The 25,041-nt window shown below is 48.1% G+C and overlaps 1 protein-coding gene across 2 annotated transcripts in view; it reads left to right on the top strand.

Annotated features, from left to right (window-relative positions):
- The window catches only part of FGD5 (FYVE, RhoGEF and PH domain containing 5), a 114,996-nt gene that overhangs the window by 53,196 nt on the left and 36,759 nt on the right, over positions 1-25,041 (top strand). For both annotated transcript variants that reach the window (XM_023216144.2, XM_023216151.2), the window contains exons 3-4: positions 9,555-9,613; positions 9,725-9,755. In XM_023216144.2, coding sequence (XP_023071912.2) covers positions 9,555-9,613; positions 9,725-9,755 — 90 coding nt within the window. The remainder of the gene's footprint in view (positions 1-9,554; positions 9,614-9,724; positions 9,756-25,041) is intronic.

The raw sequence follows: 25,041 nt of genomic DNA, 5'->3' as shown, positions 1-25,041 counted from the left end.
TTGGTTCCATATGAACTTTAAAGCAGTTTTTTCCAATTCTGTGAAGAAAGTCATTGGTAGCTTAATGGGGATGGCATTGAATCTATAAATTACCTTGGGCAGTATGGCCATTTTCACGATATTGATTCTTCCTATCCATGAGCATGGTATGTTCTTCCATTTGTTTGTGTCCTCTTTTATTTCACTAAGCAGTGGTTTGTAGTTCTCCTTGAAGAGGTCCTTTACATCCCTTGTAAGTTGGATTCCTAGCCCTTGGAGTTTCCTCCACCAGAAATGCCCTCCCTGCCCTGTGGCTGCCTATAGGTCTCAATTTGAATGTCACCTCCTCAGAGAGGGCTCCTAGATCTTCTTCCATGCTCTGTCACAGCATTCCTAGCTATTTCCTTATGCTGTAGTCTTGTTCTTTATTTCTCTGTTTTCTTGCACATTGTTTGCCTTTCCCTGGCAGTCATTCCAGGAGGGCAGACGCTGTGTTTATCCTGTTCATGGGTGTGTCCTTGCTGCCTAGTACATTAAGATGTAGTCAATGAATATCTTCAAATAAGTTAATGAGCAAATGAAAACATTTAGAACCAGTTCCTGCATTTACATAAGAAAAACAAACTCAAATGCCTGACAGTTTAATACAATGAAAACACTTGTTTGGCCCTGTGTAACTTACTCTGCACAGTGAGTGGCAGAGCTGGGAGTCCAACCTGCATCTTTAATATTCCTGTTGCTTCACCCTGGCTCCCCCATAGCCATGCAGAGAGTACTGCATTTCAGTACAGTTAACACAAGAGACATTGTAAGGCAGGTGGCAGAGGAGGGAGAGGGAGGCAGACACAACTCAGAGGGGATGGGAGAGAAGAGGGGCTCCAAGGTTCTGGAAGGCATCCTGGGTACATGTGTGCCTCACACACCTTGCTGAGGGCCTTGGGGTGATTGAAGGCAGCCAGGGCCAAAGGGCTGGGCAGGTTAGGATCCCCTGGCCCTGGGAGAGCTTGTTCTGTGGCTGAGTTTCCTCTCTGTTAAGTCTCAGACATGCCCTTTGCTCTAGTGTTTGGGATGTGGGCCACAGGTGATACTCAGTCTTGCTTTCTCCTGCCTGACTTGCTGGTGGTCGCTCTCTCTCTCTCAATGGCCTATGGCCAAAGTGCCATTTGTGGATCAACAGCACCGTAGCACCTGGGGGATCATTAGAAACACAGCATCCCAGGTCCCACCCCAGACTTGCCGAACCCAGATCTGCCTGTTGACAAGATCCTCAGTGACTCGCGTGTGCTCACTGAAGTCTGAACTCTGGTCTATGTGCAGCAATCACCCAGTCCATGTGGAGCACTCGTGGTGCCCTCGGCTCTGGGAGATGCCACAGAAGAAGCTAATGGGGTCCCAGCTTTGGGGAACTTACAGTTGAGTTGGAGAATGAAAAAGCAATTCACGTGATGATCTTTAAACTTTATATTCATATTTTATGTACTTCTCTGAATGTTGTGTCACACTTTTAAAAAATAAACCAAGGTTGCACATGAGATGGAAAGATTATGGAATTTAACTGAAAAATGACAAGATCTATAAATTTGGAGAAGAGACTATTTCTTATAAAGGTTTACAGCCTGAAAGGTGGCTGTTCTCATGGGCTGGGAAGTGCAGCCTCTGGCTAAAGCCTTTAGCAGCTTCTCAAAACAGATACTCAAAGCACCTGCTTTGAGGGAGGGAGGGATAAGACAGGAATTTATGCTGCAGGGGTTGGACAAGTTTACATATTCATCAAGTTATAGGAGGAGCTGTGGATATTCATAAAAGAAGGCAGTGTGTACGTGTTATAAGCAAGCATGCTTGTTGCACGTGTCCCATGTTCACCTTGGGGTGGAGATTTAACATGTAAATGTATTACAATTAGGCCTTATATGTCAAAAGACAAAGCAGGGGCGGCATGAAGGCACTCAGTGCACAGCCTTCTCAAACCACCCAGAGCCAGTCCATGGTCGGTGGTCTCTTATTGGGAGAAAGTCATAGAAGTCAGTCTCTTGTCCAATCAGAGCTGTAGCTTGGCTGGCAGAACAGGGGGCTTAGTTAGTGTCTGACGGTGGAAGAGCTGCAATTGTTTCAACATTGCTTATCTTGAGGCCAGTGCTTGTTTAGCTGCTGGTGAAAAAGAAAAGCCTTATGGCAATGAGAACAGAGTTAAGTGTGGGGTGTGTGGCTTAACCCTTGCCTGGCACAACCTTAGGTCTTGTTTATAATTTGGTATCTTATCGCCACAGAGTCCATTCTGTCAGTCTTGTGATCTCTATTTTAACATTAGTGCTGGTCAGATGTTGTGTCTAAACTGAAAGAGGGAAGGAGTATAATGATGCGTGTCCAATCTCCCATCATGTCATGACTGGGAACTCAATCTTTAAGATTTTTCTGGCGTTCCCTTGGTCAAGAAGGGGCTTGTTCAGTCAGTCGAGGAGTTTAGGATTTTATGTTTAGGTCTCAGGGGCAACCCCCATACCCAGCTGTGTGAACTAAACCATGAGCAGTGGAAGGGTTCTGTGTTGTAAGAGTCAGAGCAGTCAGGAAGGCTTCCAGGAGGTGATGAGGCCTGAGTGCTCCTTGGAAGAGAGCAGGATGTGGTTAAATAGAAAGGAGGAGGAAAGTTTATAGGAGGCAAGAACAGATGGGACGAAGGCATAGAATCCAGCCATTAGCTGGCTGTTTGAAGTCATGGCTGGACCTTTCTGGAATTAAGTGAGATGGGGAGGGCTGTGTCTTGTTTGAGCCAGCACTGGCCCTTTCCTGCCATCAGACATGGGGAGCTGCTAATCACAATCACAGCCACTCTCTTAGGATTCCAAAAGGTGAGAGAGCTGAAAGAAGCATTTAGAGACCACTGTTTCTTTTCACTGTGGCAAGAATGTTTAATGTAAGAGCTACACTTTTTTTTTTTTTTTTTTTTTTTTTTTGAGGCAGCTCTGTCACCCAGGCTGGAGTGCAGTGGCACGATCTCAGCTCACTGCAATCTCCACCTCCCAGGTTCAAGAGATTCTCCTGCCTCAGCCTCCCGAGTAGCTGGGACTACAGGCGCACGCCACCATGCCTGGCTAATTTTTATATTTTTAGTAGAGATGAGGTTTCACCATAGTTGCCAGGCTGGTCTTGAACTCCTGACCTCAGGTGATCCACCTGCCTTGGCCTCCCAAAGTGCTGGGATTACAGGTGTGAGCCACCGCATCTGGCCAGATCTACACTCTTAATGCCCATCCTTGGGTGAGTGGATAAGGAAAATGTGGTCTGTATATATAATGGAATATTATTCAGTCATAAAAAGGAAGGGAATTCTGCCATTTGCAACAATGTGAATGAACTTGGAGGGCTTGATGCTAAATGAAAGAAGCCAGTCACAGATGGACAAATACTGCATGATTCCAATTACATGAGGTGTCTAAAATATAGGTCCAGGCATGGTGGCTCATTCCTGTGTTCCCAGCACTTTGGGAGGCCAAGGCAGGAGGTTTGCTTGAGGCCAGGAGTTGGAGACCAGCCTGGGCAACACAGTAAGACCTCATCTCTATAAAAAATAAAAAAATTAACTGGGTGTGATGGCGTGCATGCCTGTGGTCCCAGCTACTCAGGAGGCTGAAGCTGAAGGATCACTTGAGCCCAGGTGCCACTACACTCCAGCCTGGGTGATGGAATGAGATCCCTAAGCCTCTAAAAAATAAAATAGCCTTATTCACAGAAGCAAGGAGTAGAGTAGTGGTTGCTGGGGGTGGAGGGAGGGAGAGGTGGCGAGCTACTGTTCAACGAAGTTTCAGTGATATAGGAACTCACTGGAAGGAAAACTGAAGCTTGTCACTCGTTCCTTGCTCAGGGCTGTTCAGCAGGTTAGAGGCCAAGTCAGAAGTAGAAGTCAGGCCTCCTGATCTCATTCAGGGTGTTCGAAGATAGCACGCTGCTTCTGCAAATTTGTTACAGACTGTAGCAAGAACCAAAGATCTCTCCAAAATTAAAGGTCTTTTAAGTAGCTGGGCCAAACCCACACTCACACCAGCGTAACTTCAGGAACTGGACTAGTCAGGATGATCTGGAAACTGACCAGCTGGTCCTGGGGAAGCCAGGGGGCTGCTGTTGGGTCCGTCCTTCTCCCCTCACTTGTCCTGGCAAGCGCTCACTCTCCTCTGCCTCCTCTGCCTACTGTGCTGCCACCAGGAACACAGGTGACAGCTGGGATAAAGAGTGAGCCACCTCTTCCTGAGTCCTTGCCTCTGAGTTTTCCAGCAGTTGTTGAAGGCTGTGCTGGAACCCCTGACCTATGTTCCCTGCCTGCCCCGGTGATCCCCAGGGGACTTGGAGTCTGTGTTTCCCTGGAGCCTAATGCCCCATGTATCTGGGTTTCTGACCACTCTCCCATCTCCAGATGTGACTTCAGAATACTCCAGCAGGCCCCTTCCTGGGACTCTCAACACGTGGAAGACTCACAAGGAAAATTTCCCCAGGGCTTGAAACAGTCATAGAAGATGGCCCCTTCCGTGTGTGCGGATGTGGGTTATTTTAGGGGGGCTGTGTGGCAGAGGAGGCTGGTGCATACAGGGCATCGGGGCACCTCAGGTGTAGCCTGTGACCTAGAGATGTTTATTGAGGCTATGTAGGGATTCTGGGTATGGGAAAACTGTGTGAGCCAAACACACCCAGAGGTAGGAAAAAATAGAGTGGGCTTAAGAGATCACCTGGAGCTCCATGAGGCATGGAAGAGTGGTGGAGGGGACTGGGAACAGTCCTGGGCTGAGCCACAGGCGTCCCTTTCTGTAAGTGCTGGGAGCCTCTGCAGCCACTCAAGGATACAGGTGATGGAAGAAGGAGGCTATGGGAATGGCTAGGAGGCTGGAGCTCAGAGTGAGTGAGAGAGAGGTCAGTCAAGGGTGCAGGGAGGGTCGGAGCTTGGTTCCAAGATGAAAGGTGGGAAGCCTGGACTTCAGAGGCAGAACAGTGTGGAGTGTGGGTGAGGCCCAGGCTGGAAGGAGTGGAGGGAGACACTGCTGAGAGACATCTGAGGAGGAGGTCTCGAGGAGGTGAGCACAGGGCGTTCAGATTGGAGTGCCCAGTGACCGCAGGTGCAAGGGGACAGGTGTGAACTAATGGGGGTGTGTGCTGAACCAGACATAGAGGCCTTGGGGGCATGGAGCTTGGCAAAGGACTGGCAGAGACCAGTGAAAGAAAGAGGTGGGTATTAACATCAGTCCACACCATCTTAAAGGTCGAGCAGGTGTGGACCCAGGAGGCCTGTACACAGAGAGGGGAGGCGACAAGACAGGCATCTTGAGGTTGTTCCTTCCTCTCCCACGGGTAGGACATTGTGGAGAAGGATTGTGTGAACCCTGGGCGTACTTGGGGACCATCCTGAGGGACAGGCCAAAAGGCCTGGGGTTCCCTGGCCCCTGTAATAATACAGTTATGCTAATGCCTTTTAAGCTAACAAACCCATTACATGTTAATACAAGTAGCACTTTTATGCCAAAAACAACAACAACCCTAGTTTCTAAAACAATCAAGAAAAAACAGAGAGAAGCGTGACATTTTTACATTTACAAATACGAATGTCTGGCTGAACAGAAGGTAGCTGGATTCACCTATCCACTTGCCCATCCAGTGGGTTGGAATTGTTTTGGTTGACTTAAATGAATATAATATCTAGGCTCACACAGATACGTAGTTGGAAAAGGGAGGACCTTACAGACCCTCAGAGGTTCTCAGACTGTATTTTGGGAACTGATGTCTTAGAAGGAGGCTGAGCACTCAGTTTTACAGTTGGAAAAACTAAAGCATGGAGACAGAGGACCAGGATTCCTGACTCTTTGTGTGACCCACTGTCTAACGCTGAGGTTCCCTGGAGGAAGAACTACCCCTCCCGACCTGCCTGGGTCCCAGAATACCCAAGTGTTGAACCAGCTGGTTTGCTGGGGACCAGGGAGGAGGCCGGTGGCCCTGGGGACAGCCTCAGGCAGGGGCAGGTGGCCTGATGTTAACACCCATAGCTTCACCCTGAGAAATGCCATAGCAATAGCATGGGCCTTGGCACCCCCAACCCCCACACTCCTGGGAGGATCCCTGTTCCCAGAAGCCTGTCCCTGGACGCTGCCGTCAGCCTCGGAGTTCATTTCCTGGTTAAACAAACATCTATATTAAATGGCCCAGTTGGGCAACGCCCAGAAGCAGTTTCTGCGAGCCTTGGGCACACAGCCTGCCAGGCCTCCCCGTTGGCCGCCTGGCGAAGACACATCCATCACCCCAGAGTCACTGAAGCAGGACTGCCCCGTGCATCCCACCCAGAATCTGCACGTCTGGCAGGAGGGGCTGGGTGGGACGTGCAGAGGGGCCCGTGTCTGGACCTTACCAAAAGCCTGTCCTCGACAGCTTGGAGATTGTAACAGTGGTTATGATGGCAACTCCAGAAGTTTGGGTATGGTGTGACGGCTGCCATCCATCACATCATCTCATCCTGGCAGGGTAGGAACACTCACCTGTTTGCCAGATGAGGAAACGGAGGCATCCGAGAGGGGCTCGCCAACAGCCACACAGCCACCCATGGCCTTGTTTAGGGGAGGATCCAGGCATCTTGACTTCCAGCAGAGTTGTCTTTGTGCCATTGTGGCCACATTCTGAGGATCCGGAGTGAGGAAGGCTGAGTGCAGAGGGGCGAGCCCAAGCTGCTCTGGTGCGTGTCTGCTGTGATGAAAAGCACAGCAGGATAAAGATGGGGCAGGGGTCCTTAACCAGGGGTGACGTTTTGCAGCACCCCAAGCCCTAAGATATTTGGCAGTGTCTAAAGACATTTTTGGTTGTCACAGTGGGGGATGAGGGAGTGGAGGCTCCTGTTGTTATCCAGTGGGTAGAAGCCAGGGATGCTGTTCGTTGTCCTGTAATACGTACGAACAGCTTCTACAGCAAAAACTATTCTTCAAAATGTCAACAGTCCAAGATGGAGAAACCCCAGGGTGGAAAATTATTTGGGGTGTTCGTTAGGTCAGGCAGTCATGGGTGACTGTGCTGAGGTTGTAACTTTTGAGCAGAGACCTTAAAAACCAGAAAGTACAAGTGAGAAGATCTGGGGAAGAGCATTGCAAGAAGAGGGAACAGCACATGCAGAGGCCCTGAGTCAGAAACGCGTCCTCAAGAAGCCAGTGTGTGAGACTGGGTTGGTTATTCTCTACCAGATCTCGGCGAAAACACTGAGGCTCAGAGATAGGGACTCGCCAGAGGTCATACCGTGAAACAGTGCGGGAGCTGGGGTTGAAATGGATGTGATTGATTCCAGAGTCCATTTGCTTTCCACTATCTCTGCTGCTACTGTCAGAGGAGTGGCCCAGCCTTCATTTTGCAGTTAAGGCCTTTCCCCTACTTGACTCTAAATTTTTTTTTCTTATTCTATCCCTGGTTACTTGGTTTTGTTTCTGGCACCACCTTGATGACAAAAACAACAAGGATAATGGTGGCCAATAATTTCATAGTGCTTGCCGTGTGCCCGGCACAATTCCTAGTGTGAGAGATTCTCTATATAGATGCTCATCTGATCCTTATGACATGCATATGTGCTGGATACTATTCTCCTACTGTGGCCATTTCACAGGTAAGAAAATTGAGGCACAGAGAGCTCAATGACTTGTTCAACAAATAAGAGTCAGAAGCAGGAAACTTCCTAGTTCCAAAGCCCATGCTTTTTTTTTTTTTTTTTTTTTTTGAGATGAAGTCTCAGTTGCCCAGGCTGGAGTACAATGGCACAGTCTCAGCTCACTGCACTGCAACCTCTGCCTCCTGGGTTCAAGCGATTCTCCTGCCTCACCTTCCCGAGTAACTGGGATTACAGGCACCTGCCACCATGCCCGGCTAATTTTTTTTGTATTTTTAGTAGAACGGGGTTTCACTATGTTGGACAGGCTGGTCTCAAACTCTTGACCTCATGATCTACCCGCCTCAGCCTCCCAAAGTGCTGGGATTACAGGCATGAGCCACTGTGCCCCGCCTCAGAACCCATGCTTTTAACCACAACACTATGCAGTGACTTTCTCAGCAGTGATTTTCTCATCACTAGAGTGGATCACTCACTTGACGAGCGGCTCCTCAAGTTTAGTAACATGCAAGGTTCAGCACAGAAGGGAATTTAGAAGTTAGTTTGTCCACATATGGGGAACTGAGGCTTGACCTTGAAAATGACTTGTGCAGAATTGTATCAGGAGGCAGGTGTTCCCAGCTGAGTGCCCTCTGCTCTGCCATGGGCCACCCGCAGCCAGCCATGCCTGCACATTCACAGCCTCCCCTGTCAGTTTCATCAGGCCGCCACAGCGTGTCTTTGTATCTCTGGATCTCAGCCACTGGTTGTGTCTGATATCCGGCAGGTTTGGGGCCACCCAGCAGGAGCCTGCTTGTGGCAGAAGGCCCAGGCATCTGTCTCAGCCCTGCCCATCCTTCCTGTTTATAGACATAATCTCAGTCTATTTCCAAATTATATAGTTGTGGAAACTGGGGCTCAGATGGGTTAAACAGCTTACCATCTGAGGTCAGCCTGCAGAGTTAGTGCTTCCCAAGGGGAATGAATGTGCACTCACTGACTCACTCACTCTTTCAGCCAACAAAGAGAACTGCCATACGCTAAGCACTGGTCATGCAGAGGTGGAAGTTCCTGGTCCCTGCCCTCCTGGAGAGATGTTATTGTTTCACAGTAATGATAAGTGTCATGAGAGGGGGATGCTCAGAAAGGATACCTAGCCCAGGCCATCGAGTGAGGAGAATCAGGAGAGGCTTCTTGGATGAGGTGCTGCCGTGGCTAAGTCTTACAGGATGACTAGGAGTTAGCCAGGTAGAGGCGGGGGAAAGGATGCTGAGGGAACAGCATGTACAAAAGCAAGAGAAAAGAGAGAATTCCTCAGTACGGGGAACCACAGGTTGCTCAGGATTAGTGGGGTCATGAAGTGGGATATAAAGGTCATGCTATCATCATGGCCATTGAGCATTTACTAAATGGCAGGTGCCATGCTGGGCATTAGCTCAACAACCTTCAGAGTTAGGTGCTGTTAAAATCTGCATTTATAGCTGGGCTCAGTGGCTCACGCCTATAATCTCAGCACTTTGGGAGGCCAAGGTGGGCGGATTGCTTGAGCCCAGGAGTTCAAGACCAGCCTTGAACTGGTCAATGTAGTGAGACCCTGTCTCTACCAAAAATTTTAAAAATTAGCCAGGTGTGGTGGTGCATACCTATAGTCCCAGCTACTCAGGAGGCTGAGGCAGGAGGATCGCTTGAGCCTGAGAGTTCGAGTCTACAGGGAACTGAGATCATGCCACTGCACTCCAGCCTGGGTGATAGAGCAAGACTTTGTCTCAAATAAAATAAATACATTTTTAAAATAAAATAAAATCCACATTTACAGATGAGGAAACTGAGGTGCAGAGAAGTTAAATAAGTTGTTGAAGAACATACAGGTAATGAATACCAGGAAATGGTCTGAGAAATGCTTGGAACTTGCCTCCAGCAGCATGGTGGCCTCCTAGAAACCACTGATGCCTGTCCCACCTGATTGCTCTCTTTGTTCCCACAGGTGGAAGGACAGTCCAGAGCCCTTGTCATCGCACAGGAACTGCTGTCTTCAGAGAAAGTGTGAGTCCCTAAGGAGGTGCCTGTGGCCTTGAGCTTATAAACAAAACGTCACCCTCCTGGGCTTACACAGGATGGGGATTAATGCAGCCTCAACCTTCTTTCCCTCTGCAGATACGTGGAGATGCTCCAGCACTTACATCTGGTGAGTTAATCATTTTAATTGTCCAAAACTCATTGCCCTTTTAGAAGTCTGTGATATAAGAGGCAGGAAAGCAATGTGGAGACAGAGGTGATTTCCATTAACAGAGGCCTGGCAGCAGGCAAGCACTCACCAAGGCTTTTCAGGGAAGTCTGTCTCCTGATTAATGTGCCTCTGGGGGCAGACAGCGGATGCGTCTCCTTGCTCAGGGATGGGGTGCCTGGGGGCATGGGCTGAGGTTTTGGGCAGGATGTTTGAGGTTTCCTTAGCCCTCTTGCTGAGAAAGGCAGGAAGAGGACAGTGGGGTGTTTCTGGGCATTGCTCTGTGTGAGTTTGTGTATGTGAGTTTGTGTACCTGTATGTGTGTGATGTTTAGGTTTGTATGGAAAAGGTGTCTGCCTGGTGATAGAGCAGCTGAGGGTATCAAGAGTCTTCCTCAGTCTCCTTAGCGTCAGGGTGGTGGTGCCTAAGCTGGTGGTGAGGGTACTCCTTTGGGCTTTCAGAGGAAAGGAGGCCAGACCTGGGGACAGCCTGAACATCAGGCAATGCTCCCCTTCATAACTCACAGGACAGCTCACAGAGTGTCCCTTTGCAGTCACCTCAGTTCAGTTCAGCAGGCATTGTTTTGAACTCTCACTGCATGACAAGAACTGGAGAATGGGAAGACAGATCAGACAGGGCCCTTCCCCAGGAGCTCTCTGGCCAGCAAAGGGGACGGATGAGGGGGGTGATCAACAACCTTGGGCAGGCTTCCCTGAGGAGGTGATGTTCGGGGCTAGGCCCTAGGGAAGGGTGAGAAGAGGGCACAGGAAAGACTTGGGAAGTGGGGGACCATGGCAGACTCAGGCTCTCCGCTCCTTTGAGCTCTCTGGGCCATTTGCACTCTTGCCATGGTTGAGCATTGGGTTCTATGGTGCTTTGAATCATTCACCATCTCCAAGAATGTCAGAGCTGGGGATGTGCACCTGGACATTTTGTAGGTGGTGATGTGGAACCCCAGAGAAGGTGACATGGCCCGCGTCACACAGTGGTGGAGCCAGGATAAGTGCCGGGGCTCCTGGCTCCCAGGCCACTGCCCTCGCATTCACTGGGTGTTCCTGGCTGCCTTGGGAGCTCCTTGGGGCAGGGACCTTCTCTGGGTGTACCAGAGCACTCAACACCAAGCCAGGCCTCTTGCTGAACCCAGCTGAGGTCCCTGTCAACAGTGTCACCCTGGCATCACATCCCCACCTGAGCTGATAGCAGCCGGGAACCCAGGAGGGCAGATAGAGCATTACTCTGGGCTGGTGCTCTTAGCTCCTCATTTTTGTCCCCTCAGGATGAAAGCCTGTGTGCACTCTTGAACCCCAAAGCCTTCATGTGTGAAATGTACCAGCCCCCATTCAGCTTTTACACCTAAAAGATCTATTTGGTAAAGGCCGGAAGGATCAGTTTCCCATTTTTTTTTTTTTTTTTCTTCTCTCTCCCTTGTTTCTGGGCTGGCAGCATGACAGAGGGGCTGGGCATTTTTGTTTTACGACTTTTTAAGAGGGTTTTAATTAGGAAACTTGCATCTGTGTTTGCTCTGCTTCCTGCCAGTTGGAAAGACGTTGAAGCCCCTGGTAATCCATAATAATATCCTAAGGATGGGGTGAAGGGAGAGCCCATAAAAGTCATCACTCAGGGCCGGGTGTGGTAGCTCATGCCTGTAATCGCAGCACTTTGGGAGGCCAAGGTGGGTGGATCACCTGAGATCAGGAGTTCCAGACCAGCCTGGCCAACATGGTGAAACCCCATCTCTACTAAAAATACAAAAATTAGTCAGGCATGGTGGTGGGCGCTTGTAATCCCAGCTACTCGGGAGGCTGAGACAGGAGAATCACTTGAACCCAGGAGGCGGAGGTTGCAGTGAGCTGAGATCGTGCCACTGTACTCCAGCCTGGGTGACAGAGCGAGACTCTGTCTCAAAAAAAAGTCACCACTCAGAAGCTGGTTGCAGGAAGTTGTGGTCTAGAGCTGTATTTTATATCAGTGCTTCCGGGGATAAAGGGGGCAGGCATCTCCTAGTGTGACTCCAGGTCCTAGCTAGGGACATGAGTCTTGAAGGAGACCTATAGACTTTCGGGCACTCTCCACCACTCCTCAGCTTTGAATCTATCCCTGGTTGTTAAGCTTGGCAAGTTCTTCAGAATTTTGTCTTAGAGATTGATGCTGTTGAGATACCAAGGCTGTCCCCAGTGATAAGGAGGAGCTGATGGTGCCTCCCAAATCTCCCCAGCAGGAAAGGTCCTGGCGACATTGTGCTATTGTTGTTGGGGGTGGGGGTGGCCTTCTGTGTTTGGGGTGCAGCTCTGTTGCTTGTTACATGGTAGTTATAGCTAACTCAGTGGCTGCCATGAATTCCAGTCATCCTGATGGCCACGGTCCTGGGTTTGTGTAGCCTATGGGCTCCATAGGAATGGAGTTTACATTTTCAAACATTTGTGAAAAAAGACAAAGGAGAATATACGACTGAAACCATATGTGGGTCACAAAGCTTAAAATATTTATCATCTGGCCCCTTACAGAAAAATCTTACTGACTTCTGGTTTAACGGCTGCCTTCCATCCTTCCAGGAACCCAGTCATAAGAACATTCCTTACCTGCCCATCTGTCAGTCTCTACCCATCCACCTAGCCAGCCAGCCTTTCACCTACTCATCTGTCCTTTCATCTATTCATGCATCAAGTGACACAACCATGCACTCATTCACTCCCAATTAATCTACTACTCAAATGTCTACCCACCCATCCAACCTTCCATCCATTCCTCATCTGCCCATCCAACCAGCAATCCATCCATTCATCTATCCATCTGAATTGCCCATTCATTCTGGAAACATCACAGGATGTTTACTGTAGGCATTGAAATAGGCCTTGGAGCCCCAAAGCTGAATAAGGCTCAGAACCGGCCCTTGAGTAGTTTTCGTTTTGCAGGGAGAGAGGGTGGAGGTGGGGAGGAGAAATCAATATGTGAACAGACAATTTACATTACTCTGTGTAAGTACAATTTGCAGAACTGTAGTTTTGTGCAGAATCTGCAGGGGCATGAGGGAGGGAAAGACATATTCACTTTGAGATATGCAGGAAGGTTTGCAGAAGAGGTGCCATTGAGATGGACTCTGAGGGAGCTCACCAGGCCAGGGTAGTGGTGGAAGAGGGCACGTAAAGCAAGGGAGTCAGCATGAGCAACTGCTCACAGGCTCATGGTGTGTTTGGAGAATAGCACATCATCGCACATGGTTAGAACATAGAAAATGTCGGAAAGGCAGGTAGGAGGCAGAATCAGGGATCAAGTAATGGGTCCCTAAATAAGGCTAGGACCAGATCGAGAAGTACCAAAAATGCTGGGCCAAGGAGCTTGTGCCTTTCCTTGTATATGGTGAACAGCTAGAGATTTTGAACAGGTGTGGCCCCTGGACATCTTCTGTCCTCTCTTTTTTCATCTAAAGCAAGTCTCTCCTAGAAGAAACCAAAAGTTCTTACCAAGGGTCGCTCCTTTGGGCTAAGGCATTGAAGGCCTGTTCAGAAGCCAGTCTGCTGATTGGGAGAGAACTCTGGAAGTTGTCACCATCCTGCCCCAGGAGAATTTTCCTCACACAGGAGGCCCACATGACCTGGCCCCTCTCCACCTCTCTGGCAGTACCTCCTTAACCGCTTTCTTCATCACTGCCTTCAGCCACACTGGCCTTGTTACTGTTCTTCAAATAACACAAATGCGTTCACATCTCACAGTTTTGCTCTTCCCTCTACTGGAGTGGCCTACCCCGATCTTCCCATTGAGGTCTCAGCTCAAGTGTTACCACTTCAAACTAGTGGTGCCCCAGAACTTAGTGGCATAAGACAACCATGTTGTTATGCTCACAGATTCTCTGGACTAGATATTTGGACAGGGCATGGTGGTGGGAGTTGGTCTCTGTTCCATGATGTCTGGGGCCTCAACTGGAAGATTCAAAGACTGGGGGTGACCTGATGGCTAGGAGCTGGGATCACCTGGAGGTGTCTTCATGTAGGAAGCCAAAGGCCCGTGGGACGTGACCAACTCAGCATTCCATTGGAGGCTATATGATCAAACAGCAAACTGTTTATCATGAATGCAAATGTGGGCAAACTCACGACTGCGCCTGCCGACAGAAGGTTTGCTGGAGGCATTCACTCCCTGGCGCTGAGGTTATCCACTGCGACATCTAGGGAAAGCAGTCTTGCAAGCTTACTCTGGACCGAGCAGCTGACCCCTTCTTCCACCCCCCTTCTCACAATCTCTTTTGCCTAGTAAATACAGAGTGCTGTGTAAAGCTCAGGGCTCTTGTCCACTAGAGGCAAGGTGACCCCTTCTTCCAAATATATTCTTTTGTCTCTTGTCTTTCATTCCCGCATTCACCCCCTTTATTCAGTCTCCCCAGGTCTGTGTGGGTTACACAGTAGACAAAAGAGTGTATTTGGAGGAAGGGGTCGGGGCACCTTGCCTCTAGTGGACAGGTGCCCTGAGCTTTACACAGTCCTCTGTATTTATTAGGCAAAAGAGATAGTGAGAAGTGGGGTGGAAGAAGGGGTCAGCTGCTCAGTCCAGAGTAGGCTTGCAAGACTGCTTTCTCTAGATGTCGCAGTGTCACCCTCCCCATGTCCACACCCTTGCTACAGCCTTATTGGAGGGGAGAGCACGTCCCTGCCCCTTATGCCTTTGGGCCTGGCCATGACACCTGCTGCTGTCAATGGGGTGTGTGTGGAAAGGATGATGTGCCAGTTGTGAACTTGATTCTAAGGAGCCCTCTGCCGTTTCTCCTGCCATCACCATGGGAAGAGCTTCCCGGGGCACATGCTGCCCCTTCAGCCTGGGCCCCAGGATGAACACACAAGAAGCAGAGCCACCAAGATGAATCCAGTTTTCACTCAGCTTCCTCTGCAACTAGGACTACCCAAGGATATGAAAGGAGAAGCGCCAGGGAGTGAATGCCTCCAGCAAACCTTCTGTCGGCAGGCGCAGTCGTGAGTTTGCCCACATCCTGTATTCATGATAAACAGTTGCTGTTTGATCATATAGCCTCCAGTGGAATGCTGAGTTGGTCACGCCCCACAGGCCTTCAGTTCCCTACATCTTCACTCACACATCAGGTGGTTGAGGCTGGCTGTTGTCCGAGACTTAAGCTGGGAGGTTGGCCAGAACACTTGTCTGTGGCCACTCCATGTGGTCTCTGCCTACGTGAGTTTGGGCTTCTGCACGGCATGGTGGCTGGGTCCTAAGAGTAAGTGTCCTGAGAGAGCAGGTAGAAGTGCATGGCATTTTTATGGTCTGGCCTTGGACGTCCTATAGCACCACTTCCACCATACCCTATGAGTTAAGACAGTCACAAAGGTCTACCCAGGTTCAACGGGAGGGGACATAGTCTCTCCTCTTCAATGGGAAGAATATCGAGCTCATATTATATAAAGACCATTGAGATAGGAGATATTGTTGTGGGTGTTGTTGGAAAAGACACTCTACTACAGAAGTTTCTCCTAAACATTCTGTGTTGGTTAGGAACTGTGTTTGACTGCTAGTAACAAAACCCTAATTACGATGGCTTAGCTAATTTAGGGATTCTTATTTCATGTGAAATAAATCCAGAAGCAGGAGATCCAGGTCAAACTTGGCAACTCCACACAGTCTCAAGACTAAAGTTCCATCTGCAGCATCCATTTCCAAGGTTTCTCGTGAACACAGAATGGCTGCTGCAGTTCTAACCGTTGCATCTATATCCCAGTCAGGAAGAAGGAGAAAGGTAGAAAAGCAACAGGTCATGCCTCCCAGCTGGGTTAGTCCCCTTGAAAACTTCACTTGTCAGGCTTCTCCTTTCATATCCTTGGGTAGTCCTAGTTGCAGAGGAAGCTGAGTGAAAGCTGGATTCATCTTGGTGGCTCTGCTTCTTGTGCATTCATCCTGGGGCGTAGGCTGAAGGGGCAGCATGTGCCCCGGGAAGCTCTTCCCATGGCGATGGCGGGAGAAACAGCAGAGGGCATCTTAGAATCAAGTTCACAACTGGCTCATCATCCTTTCCACACACACCCCATTGACAGCAGCAGGTGTCATGGCCAGGCCCAAAGGCATAAGGGGCAGGGATGTGCTGTCCCTTCCAATGAGGCTGTGGCAAGGGTGTGGACACGGGGAGGGTGACATGCTGTGGGTGTACTTCCCTCCTCTGCACTCCATCTCACACATCATTTTCTTCACACCACCTTTCACTGTTTGAAAGTACCTAATTTATGTGTTTGATACTAGTTATGTTGTGTTTTCATTTTCATGCAGCTCACAATACTTTCTATTAATAATCCCCTTGGTGATTTCTTCTTTAACCCATGGATTGTTTAAAACTGTGTCATGTAACTTCCAAGTATTTGTGTGTTTCCCACATCATCTGCTGCTGATTTCTAATTTATCCTTCTGCTAATCCCATTGTGGTTGGAAAACATATTTTGTATGGTTTCAGTCCTTTTAAATTTACTTAAATGTATTTTATGGCCCAGCATACGCCCTAGCATACCTGGAGAGTGTTCCATGTGTATTTGAGAAGGATGGGCCCTCTGCTCTTGTTGAGTCGGGTGTTCTGTGAATGCTGCGCAGGGCAAGCTCATGGATCCTTTTGAGTCTTCCGCATCCTCACTTTCTGTCCATTGTTGAGAGAGGCTTATTGACCTCTCAGCTATGGTTATTGGGTTGTATGTCTCTCCATCAATTGTCAGGTTTTGCTGATTGTGTTTTGGGGCTATTTTTAGGTGCTTGTTTGCTGTCTGCCTTCATCACTAAACTCTGAGCTCCTTAAGGGCAAAGAGCTGGACCGTACCCTTGTTCCCAGTGGCTTGTGAAGCCTGGTACGCAACTGATGCTCAGTATGTAGCCAATGAATGAGTGATGGTGGAGCAAGTTCTCCTCCCAGCAGTCCTATCCTTTCTTCAGTCAAAAAAAACTTCCTGCCAGACATGGGGGTGCTTGTCTGTAGTCTTAGCTACTTGGGAGGCTGAGGCAGGAGAATCGCTTGAGCCCAGGATGCAGTGGACCTTGATCATACCTGTGAATAGCCACTGCACTCCAGCCTGAACAACATAGCAAGACCCTGTCCCTAAAAAAAAAAAAAAAAAAAAAAAAAATTAAGAAAATAAACTTCCTGAGCACCTGATCTGGGTGACGTATCAGGGAGTGAGTGACGGCAGGGAAAGTCTCTGGCTCAAGGCACTGATGGTCTAGAGAGAGAGACTGGCATGAAAAACAACAGTAGTAACACAGTGGTGGGTGGTATACCGAGGTTTTGGGGGCTTGGAGGAGGCATCCAGCCCAGTCTTCTTGGAGTTGGAGAGGGGTGCCCAGAGGAAAATGCATTGAACAGCCAGGTGGGGGTGCAGTGAAGAAGGCTGTGCTTGGCAACGGGATCAACGTTTGTAAAGGCCCAGAGGCCTGTTAAGAATGGCACATTTAGGCGCGGTATGGTGGCTCACACCTGAAATCCCAATTCTTTGGGAGACTAAGGTGGGAAGATTGTTTAAGGCCAGGAGTTTGAGACCAGCCTGGGAAACATAGTGAGACCCCATCACTACAAAAAAAAAAAAAAAAAATTAATTAGCCAGACATGGTGGCGCATGCCTGTAATCCCAGCTGCTTGGGAGGCTGAAGTGGGTGGATCACTTGAGCTTTGGAGGTGGAGGCTTCATTGAGCTATGGGCGTACCACTACACTCCAGCCTGGGTGGCAGAGTGAGATCCTTTCACAAACAAACAAACAGACAAACAAACACAGATGCTCAGGTTCCGCCCTCAGATTTCTACTTAATTGATCTGTAACAGCCTAATCATTGACATGTCAGACATTAAGCACAGTTGTGAACAAAGCTGAGCAAATCTGAAGGCGAAAACAAGTGAGTGAGGCACACTGCTCTCTCTTTGTTAGAGGGGAGGTAACAGAAACATGTAGGATACGTGAATAGTCTGACAATGCACTATTTTGTAAAAGCTGTTGCTTTTTCAACCTGGCATACGTGTAACCCAGCCCCAGCTGTGCAGTAGGTGCCCACGAGGGCTAAAGGCCTCTGGCTAAACATGGCGTATTTTCTAAGAACCTCCATTTTGCTCCAGATACGTAATTTTAAACAAATTAGATACGGATATATTTCAGAGACTAATGTAAAATATGTATTTTTTAAGTTAAAATAATAGACTTCAAAGACATTTCTGAGATTAGAGTAGCTCCATTCAGGCTCTGACCCCAAATTTCTGGAGTAGGACACTCGAGAGGCCCTTAGACTGACTGCTGAAGTAACCCAAGAGGGCCTCATGAAGGAGGTGGTCTTTAAAGTACCTTTGAAAGATCAGCACGATGTATATTGGATGATGGAAGCACAGAACAAAGACACAGAGGCTGGAGAAGAGGATTCATAGAAAGCAGTAGTTCTCAAAGCATAGTCTTCAGACCAGCAGTGTCAGCATCACCTGGGAAATTGTGAGAAATGAAAATGATCCAGCCCCAGCCCAGACCTGCTGAATGGAAACTCAGGTGGAATGGAGGGTGGGCAGCAATCTGTGTTTCCCTAAGCCCGGCAGGTAATTTGGATGCATACTCAAATTGGAGAACGATTGTTACACAGAAGTGAGCCATAAGCTGCAGAGGTGGCTACACCAGCTCCTGCAGGAACATGGTCACCAGGCCAAGGAGTTTAACTTGGTGCTGAGGGCAGGAGGCGCCATGAAGAGTTTGGAGGAGAGGTGAAAAAAATGGGGAGCCCTTGCTTGTCTTCCCTCCCCAGGGGCGTGTGTTTGTACACTTGTAACTCCCACCCAGATAGAACATTTCCATCATCCCAGAAGATTCCTGTAATACCCTCCCAAAGGTTATCCCTGTTTTGCTGTCTGTCACATGAGATTGGTTTAGCTTGTTCTTGAATGGAATGGAATCATAAATTATGTACTGTTACGTGTCCGGCTGCTTCAGCTCAACAGTCTGTGAGACTGAGCCAGCTGTTGACGAGTGTCAGTGTTCTTGGGTAGGGACAGCCCACAGTTGGGTTGTTTGTGCTCCTGTGCATGAACACACGTGGGTGGCTTCAGTCTGGGCTATTAGAAAGCTGCTGTGAACGTCACCATAAACACCTGATGTCATTTCTCCTTGGTATTTACCCAGGAGAGGAATTGCAGGGTCACAGAGTAAGCATAGACATAGCTTTACTAGAAACTGCCAGATAGGTTAACAAAGAGGTTAAAACAATGTATATTCCCCCCAGTGTATGAGACCAGCGTTTATTCCATGCTCTTGCCAACATGTTGGTATTGTCGGCCTCTGTACTCGTGGCCATTCTGGCGATTGTGTAGTGGTGTCTCCATGTGGCTTAATTTGCATTTCCCTGTTGATTAATAAAATTGAATCCTTCGTTCTGTTTATTAGCCATTTGGGAAGGCCTTTGAATGTTTCTTTTGCTTTTTTAAAAAAATTGGGATACCTTTTTTGTATTGCTCTTAGGAACTCTTTAAGTATTCTGGACACAAGTCTACCTTCAGATCTGGGGATTGTACATATTCTCTCCATCTGTGACTTTCTTACCCAGTTTTTTTTAACAGCTTTATTGAGATACAAGTCTCATACTGTGCATTTCAGCCCCTTGAAGTGTAAAAGTTCATGGTTTTCAGTATATTCTCAACATTACGCGATCATTGCACACACAGCTACACACTCCACCCAAACTATGCTCCACCCCTCAGCTCCTCTTCCGCCTCAGGGCCTTTGCACCTGCCATCCCTTCTGCCTGGGATGCTCGCCTCTTGTCTCAGCATAGGCACTGCCTCCTTGGAAGGCTTTCCTACGGCCAAGCCGGGTCTCCCTTTTCTGGTTTGCTGGGTCCTTTGCTTTTCCCCGTCACAACACTTAGACCCCTGTGTTGAAATAGTCTTTTTACTCATGGCTTTGAAACAATTACCCAGGTTGCAAACTCTGAGAGCAGAAGTGCATCTCTCCATGCTCCCACTGTCTCCTCAGGGCCTGCAAAGCCCTGTACAATTGACAAAGCAGGTACTCCAAATATTTGCTGAAGGAATAAAAGAATGAGGACTGGGTGCCTCCTGCCCCCTTCCTCCCACTCAGGTGGCTGCCAGGACCCCCAGGTGTGATTATGGGCCCGAGTTGATGAGATAGCAGAACCTTTTCAGGGAGTGATGGATGGTGAGGCTGGCACTTAGCACTTCCAGCCGGTGCATGAGTTTTAAGAACGGATGTTTGTGGCAATTCTGATTATGCTCTAGTTTTTGAAATGAGTCATGTTGGTGATGGCCATCCTGCCCATTGGGACTGAGTCGATTCAGTGAGAATTAATTACAGATGAGAAACCAGCTTGGAGAGCAATTAATATTTAAGCTCCCTGGAGAGTGATGCAAATGCAGCCGGTCTTGTCTTTGCCTGTTCTTGCTTTTCTTTCTCTGCACTGTACAACTGACAAAGCAGTTGTAATCATCAGGAAGAGCCTCTCTGCAGCCTCCTGCTATACTTTGTGGTACTGTTATCCCCATTTTGCAGGTGAGGAAACCAAGGCTCAGACAGGTGACAGCTTGCCTAGTCGTCCAATACCCTGTGGAGTATCTGGGCTTGAACCCAGCCCAGAACAAATAAGAGTGGGTTGAAAGCCCTGTCACAGACAGTGCCCACACAAGAGGGGTCATTGCCCTCATTAGGATACAGGGCTGTTTTTCTTTCTTTTCCTGGGATGCCAAGGCTGAGAAAAGCCTGCAGGGCTGGAGGTTGGGTCCTAAATATGAAGACTCACAGGGAAAGAGTTGGGAGTCCTCCTGTCCCAGGTCAGCAGGGAAACCTCCACCCCAGGCTCAGAATGACCCCAGTACCCCAGAGCCAGCTGTGGCAGAAGTCAGAATTACCCACCACCTCCATTCAGCTGCCCTCTGCACCTGCTGCCCTACTCACAGCCCTCGCCTGCTGTGCCCTCTAAAACATGCTTTCAGGAAAGGCTCTGATAGCTCCTATATGAGGACATTCAGTTTCTCTTTACAGGTTAGCCATGTGGCCTCCTCATAGGAACACACATACCTTCATCACAGAGAGTCCATTTGTTAGTTCAAGACTCAGCCCCTTGAGGGTTTCTGACCTTCATGTTGGGGCTAGAGGTTTGCCAAGACCTTGAATTGTGCTGGACTGGGGCAGGAACCAGCTCATCCTCCCTCCTTGAGACTGCGAGCCAGGGAGGGCCGCCCTCCATGTGCCCTCCCTGTAGTTCCGGGCAGAGCAGGCCATCAGTAGGAGGTCAGCACAGGACAGGATGAGGTGTTCAGGAAGCACAGACATTTTTAAACCCCACACCTGCTCTCCTTGTCTGATGGCGCAGGCACACGCCTCTGGGCAGATGTTGGAGGCACAGTGTGAGCGGGTCTCTCAGTCTCTACATCTCACCATGGAGCCCTCCTTCCTTCTCCCTGCCCCCTCCCTCCTTCCTTTCTTCTCTTCCTCCCATTCTCCCCTTCTCTCTCTCTCTCTCTCCCTCTCCCTGCCTCCCTCCCTCTCTGTCATGCCTGTTCACTGGCTCTGCTTCCTTGTTTTTCTTTCTCTCTCTCTCTCCCTGTTTCCCTCTCTCTGTCCTATGCCACCTCCCTGTCCTTTTGTCTACTCCTCACTGTTCCCCTGCAGGGAGGGGTAGAAAAGCCTCTGGCCTTCACTTGGGGAGAGAAGGCCAGAAAGGCTTCCTGGAGGAAGGGCTGTCCATCCTCTCTCTCAGGCACTTCCCACTTTTAGATCCTTATATCCAAAAGACCTTTATTTTATTTTTTTGAGACATGGTCTAGCTCCATCACCCAGGCTGGAGTGCAGTGGCACCATCACAACTCACTGCAGTCTCAACCTCCCAGATTCAAGTGATGCTGCCACCTCAGCATCCCAGGTAGCTGGAACCATAGGCGTGCACCACCGTGCCTGGAGAATTTTTAAATTTTTTTTTTTTTTTAAGATGGAGTCTCAGTCTGTCGCCCAGGCTGGAGTACAGTGGCCGGATCTCAGCTCACTGCAAGCTCCGCCTCCCGGGTTCACGCCATTCTCCTGCCTCAGCCTCCCGAGTAGCTGGGACTATAGGCGCCTACCATCTCACCTGGCTAGTTTTTTTTGTATTTTTTTTTTAGTAGAGACGGGGTTTCACCGTGTTAGCCAGGGTGGTCTCGATCTGCTGACCTCATGATCCGCCCGTCTCGGCCTCCCAAAGTGCTGGGATTACAGGCTTGAGCCACCGCGCCCGGCCGAATTTTTAAATTTTTTGCAGAGTCTTGTCATGTTGCCCAGGCTGGTCTCCATCCAACTCTTAGGCTCAAGTGATCCTCCTCGGCCTTTGAAGGTGCTGGGATTACAGATGTGAACCACTGCTTCTGGCCTAAAGAAGACCTTTCCAGCAGTAGAAACTGTCCAGCAGGCCGGGTGCGGTGGCTCATGCCTGTAATCCCAACACTTTGGGAGGCCAAGGCAGGCAGATCACCTGAGGTCAGGAGTTTGAGACCAGCCTGGCCAACATGGTGAATCCCTGTCTCTACTAAAAATACAAAAATGTAGCCAGGTGTGACAGCAGGCGCTTGTCATCTCAGGTATTTAGGAGGCTGAGGCAGGAGAATCACTTGGACCCGGGAGGTGCAGGTTGCAGTGAGCCGAGATCGTGCCACTGCACTCCAGACTGGGCAACAAGAGTAAAACTCCATTAAAAGAAAAAAAAAAAAAAGATAGAAAATAAAAGGAAAAGAAAAGAAAAGAAAGGAGAAAAGAAAAGAAACTGTCTAGTAGTGGAGTGAGACGTCCTGCCCCATAGTGAGCTCCCATCAGGGAGACAGTCCAACAAGGCAGAGGAATCATCTTTCCTGAGTGTGGAAGGTGATTTGAACTTCTCCATTTGGGCAAGAGTGCGTGATCTCTGACCCTGGGATTTTCCCAGTATGCATTGCTCCACAGCTCAAGGTGGTTTCAGGATTCCCCACCCCCACCCCAGCCATGTATTTAAAACTAGAGCTAGGCTTCATGCAAGAGCAAATGTATTTGAAGATAAAATATTTTTGTTATGAGAAAGAAATCTTATATTCTTTATAAATTTTTATTTAATTTATTAAAAATGCATAATGTACATAGTTTTAGGGTATGTGATCATTTAATATGTTTATATCATTTGTAAAGAGCAAATCAGTATACTCAGAATATGTATCACCTTAAATATTTATCTTTATGCTGGAAGCAATCAGATTATTCTCTTCTAGTTATTTTATTTATTTATTTATTTGTATATTTTTTAGAGGCAGAGTCTCACTCTGTCACCCAGGTTGGAGTGTAGTGACACAACCATAGCTCACTGCAGCCTGGAACTCCTGGGCTCAAGCCATCTTCCTGCTTCAGCAAATACCTGGAACTACAGTGATGCGCCAGCAAGCCTAGCTAACCTTTTAAATTTTTGGTAAAGAAGGAGTCTCACTATATTGCCCAGGCTAGTCTTGAACTCCTGACTTCAAGTAGTCCTCCCACCTTGGCTTCCCAAAGTGCTGGGATCATAGGTGTTAGTAGCCACCATGCCTGGCCTCTTCAGCTATTTCAAAATGTACAATCTGTTATTGTAACTATAGCCACCATACTGATTTATCTAATACTGGGTCTTATTTCTTTTTCTTTCTTTCTTTCTTTTCTTTTTTTTTTTTGAGACTGAGTCTTGCTCTTTCGCCCAGGCTGGAGTGCAGTGGTGGTGCAATCTCAGCTCACTGCAACCTCCGCCTCCCAGGTTCAAGCGATTCTCCTGCCTCAGCCTCTTGAGTAGCTGGGATTACAGGCACCAGCCATCACGCCTGGCTAATTTTGTATTTTTAGTAGAGATGGGGTTTCACCATGTTGGCCTGGTTGGTCTCGAACTCCTGACCTCAGGTGATCTACCTGCCTCTGCCTCCCAAAGTGCCGGGATTACAGGTGTGAACCACCGTGCCCAGCCTTATTTCTTTTATCAGAATGTATATCTTTACCCATTAATCATCATGTCTTCATTGCCACCCTCTTCCCACCTTAGTAACCACCAGCCTACTTTCTATCTTCATGAGATCCACTTTTTTAGCTACCACATATGAGTGAGAACATGCCATATCTGTCTTTCTTTGCTTGGTTTATTTCACTTACATAATGACCTCCAGTTCCATTCGTGTTGCTGCAAATGACAGGATTTCATCCTTTTTCATGGCTGAATTCTATTCCATTGTGTATATATGCCACATTTTCTTTATCCATTCATCTGTTGAGGTGTACTTAGGTTGAATCCATACTTCAGTTATTGTGAATAGTGCTGCGAAAAACAAGTGGGTGCAGCTATCTTTTTGATATATTTGGTTTTCTTTCTTTTAAATATCTACTCAGTAGTGGAATTGCTGGAACATTGGTAGTTCTTTTTTTTTTTTTAATCTTTTTTTTGAGACAGGGTCTCACTCTGTCACCCAGGCTGGAGTACAGTGACATAATCTTGGCTCACTGCAGGATTGACCTCCTGGGCTCAAGCGATCCTCCTGCCTCAGCTTCCTAAGTAGCTGAGACCCCAGACACAGGTTCAGCTAATTTTTTTTTTTTTTTTTAAGAGATGTGATCTTGCTATGTTGCCCAGGCTGGTCTTGAACTTCTGGCCTCAAGTGATCCTTCTAGTACTATTTTTAGTGTTTTCGGGACCTTCATACAGTTCTCCATAGTGGCTGTACTATTTCACATTCTCACTAACAAGGGTTCCCTTTTCTCCGCATCCTTGCCAACATCTGTTATTGCCCTTTTGATAAAAGCCATTTTAACAGGGGTAAGATGATTCCTTGTTGTAGGTTTGGTTTGCATTTCTCTGATGATTGTGATGTTGAGCCTTTTTGCATCTACCTATTGACCATTTGTATGTCTTTTTTAGAAAAATATCTGTTTAGATCTTTTGCCCATTTTTAAATCGGATTTTTTGGGCTTTTTTGCTATTTGAATTGTGTGAGCGCCTTCTCTATTTTGGTTGTTAATCCTTTGTCAGATGAATAGGTTGTACGTATTTTCTCTCATTCTGTGGGTTATCCCTTTACTTTGTTGATTGTTTCCTTTGCTCTGCGGAAACTTTTTAGAGTGATGTAATCCCATTTGTCCATTTTTGCTTTGGTTGCCTGTGCTTTTGAGGTCTTGTGCAGAAAATCTTCACCTAGTCCAGTGTTCTAGGATATTTCCCCAACGTTTTCTTCTAGTTGCTTCATAGTTGGAGGTCTTAGATTTAAGTCTTTAATCCATTTTGATTTGGCTTTTG

Source organism: Piliocolobus tephrosceles, chromosome 2, assembly GCF_002776525.5.
Source record: "Piliocolobus tephrosceles isolate RC106 chromosome 2, ASM277652v3, whole genome shotgun sequence".
Lineage (NCBI taxonomy): Eukaryota > Metazoa > Chordata > Mammalia > Primates > Cercopithecidae > Piliocolobus > Piliocolobus tephrosceles.
The sequence above is the reverse complement of the archived record's forward strand: the minus strand, read 5'-3'. Positions and strand labels throughout refer to the sequence as shown.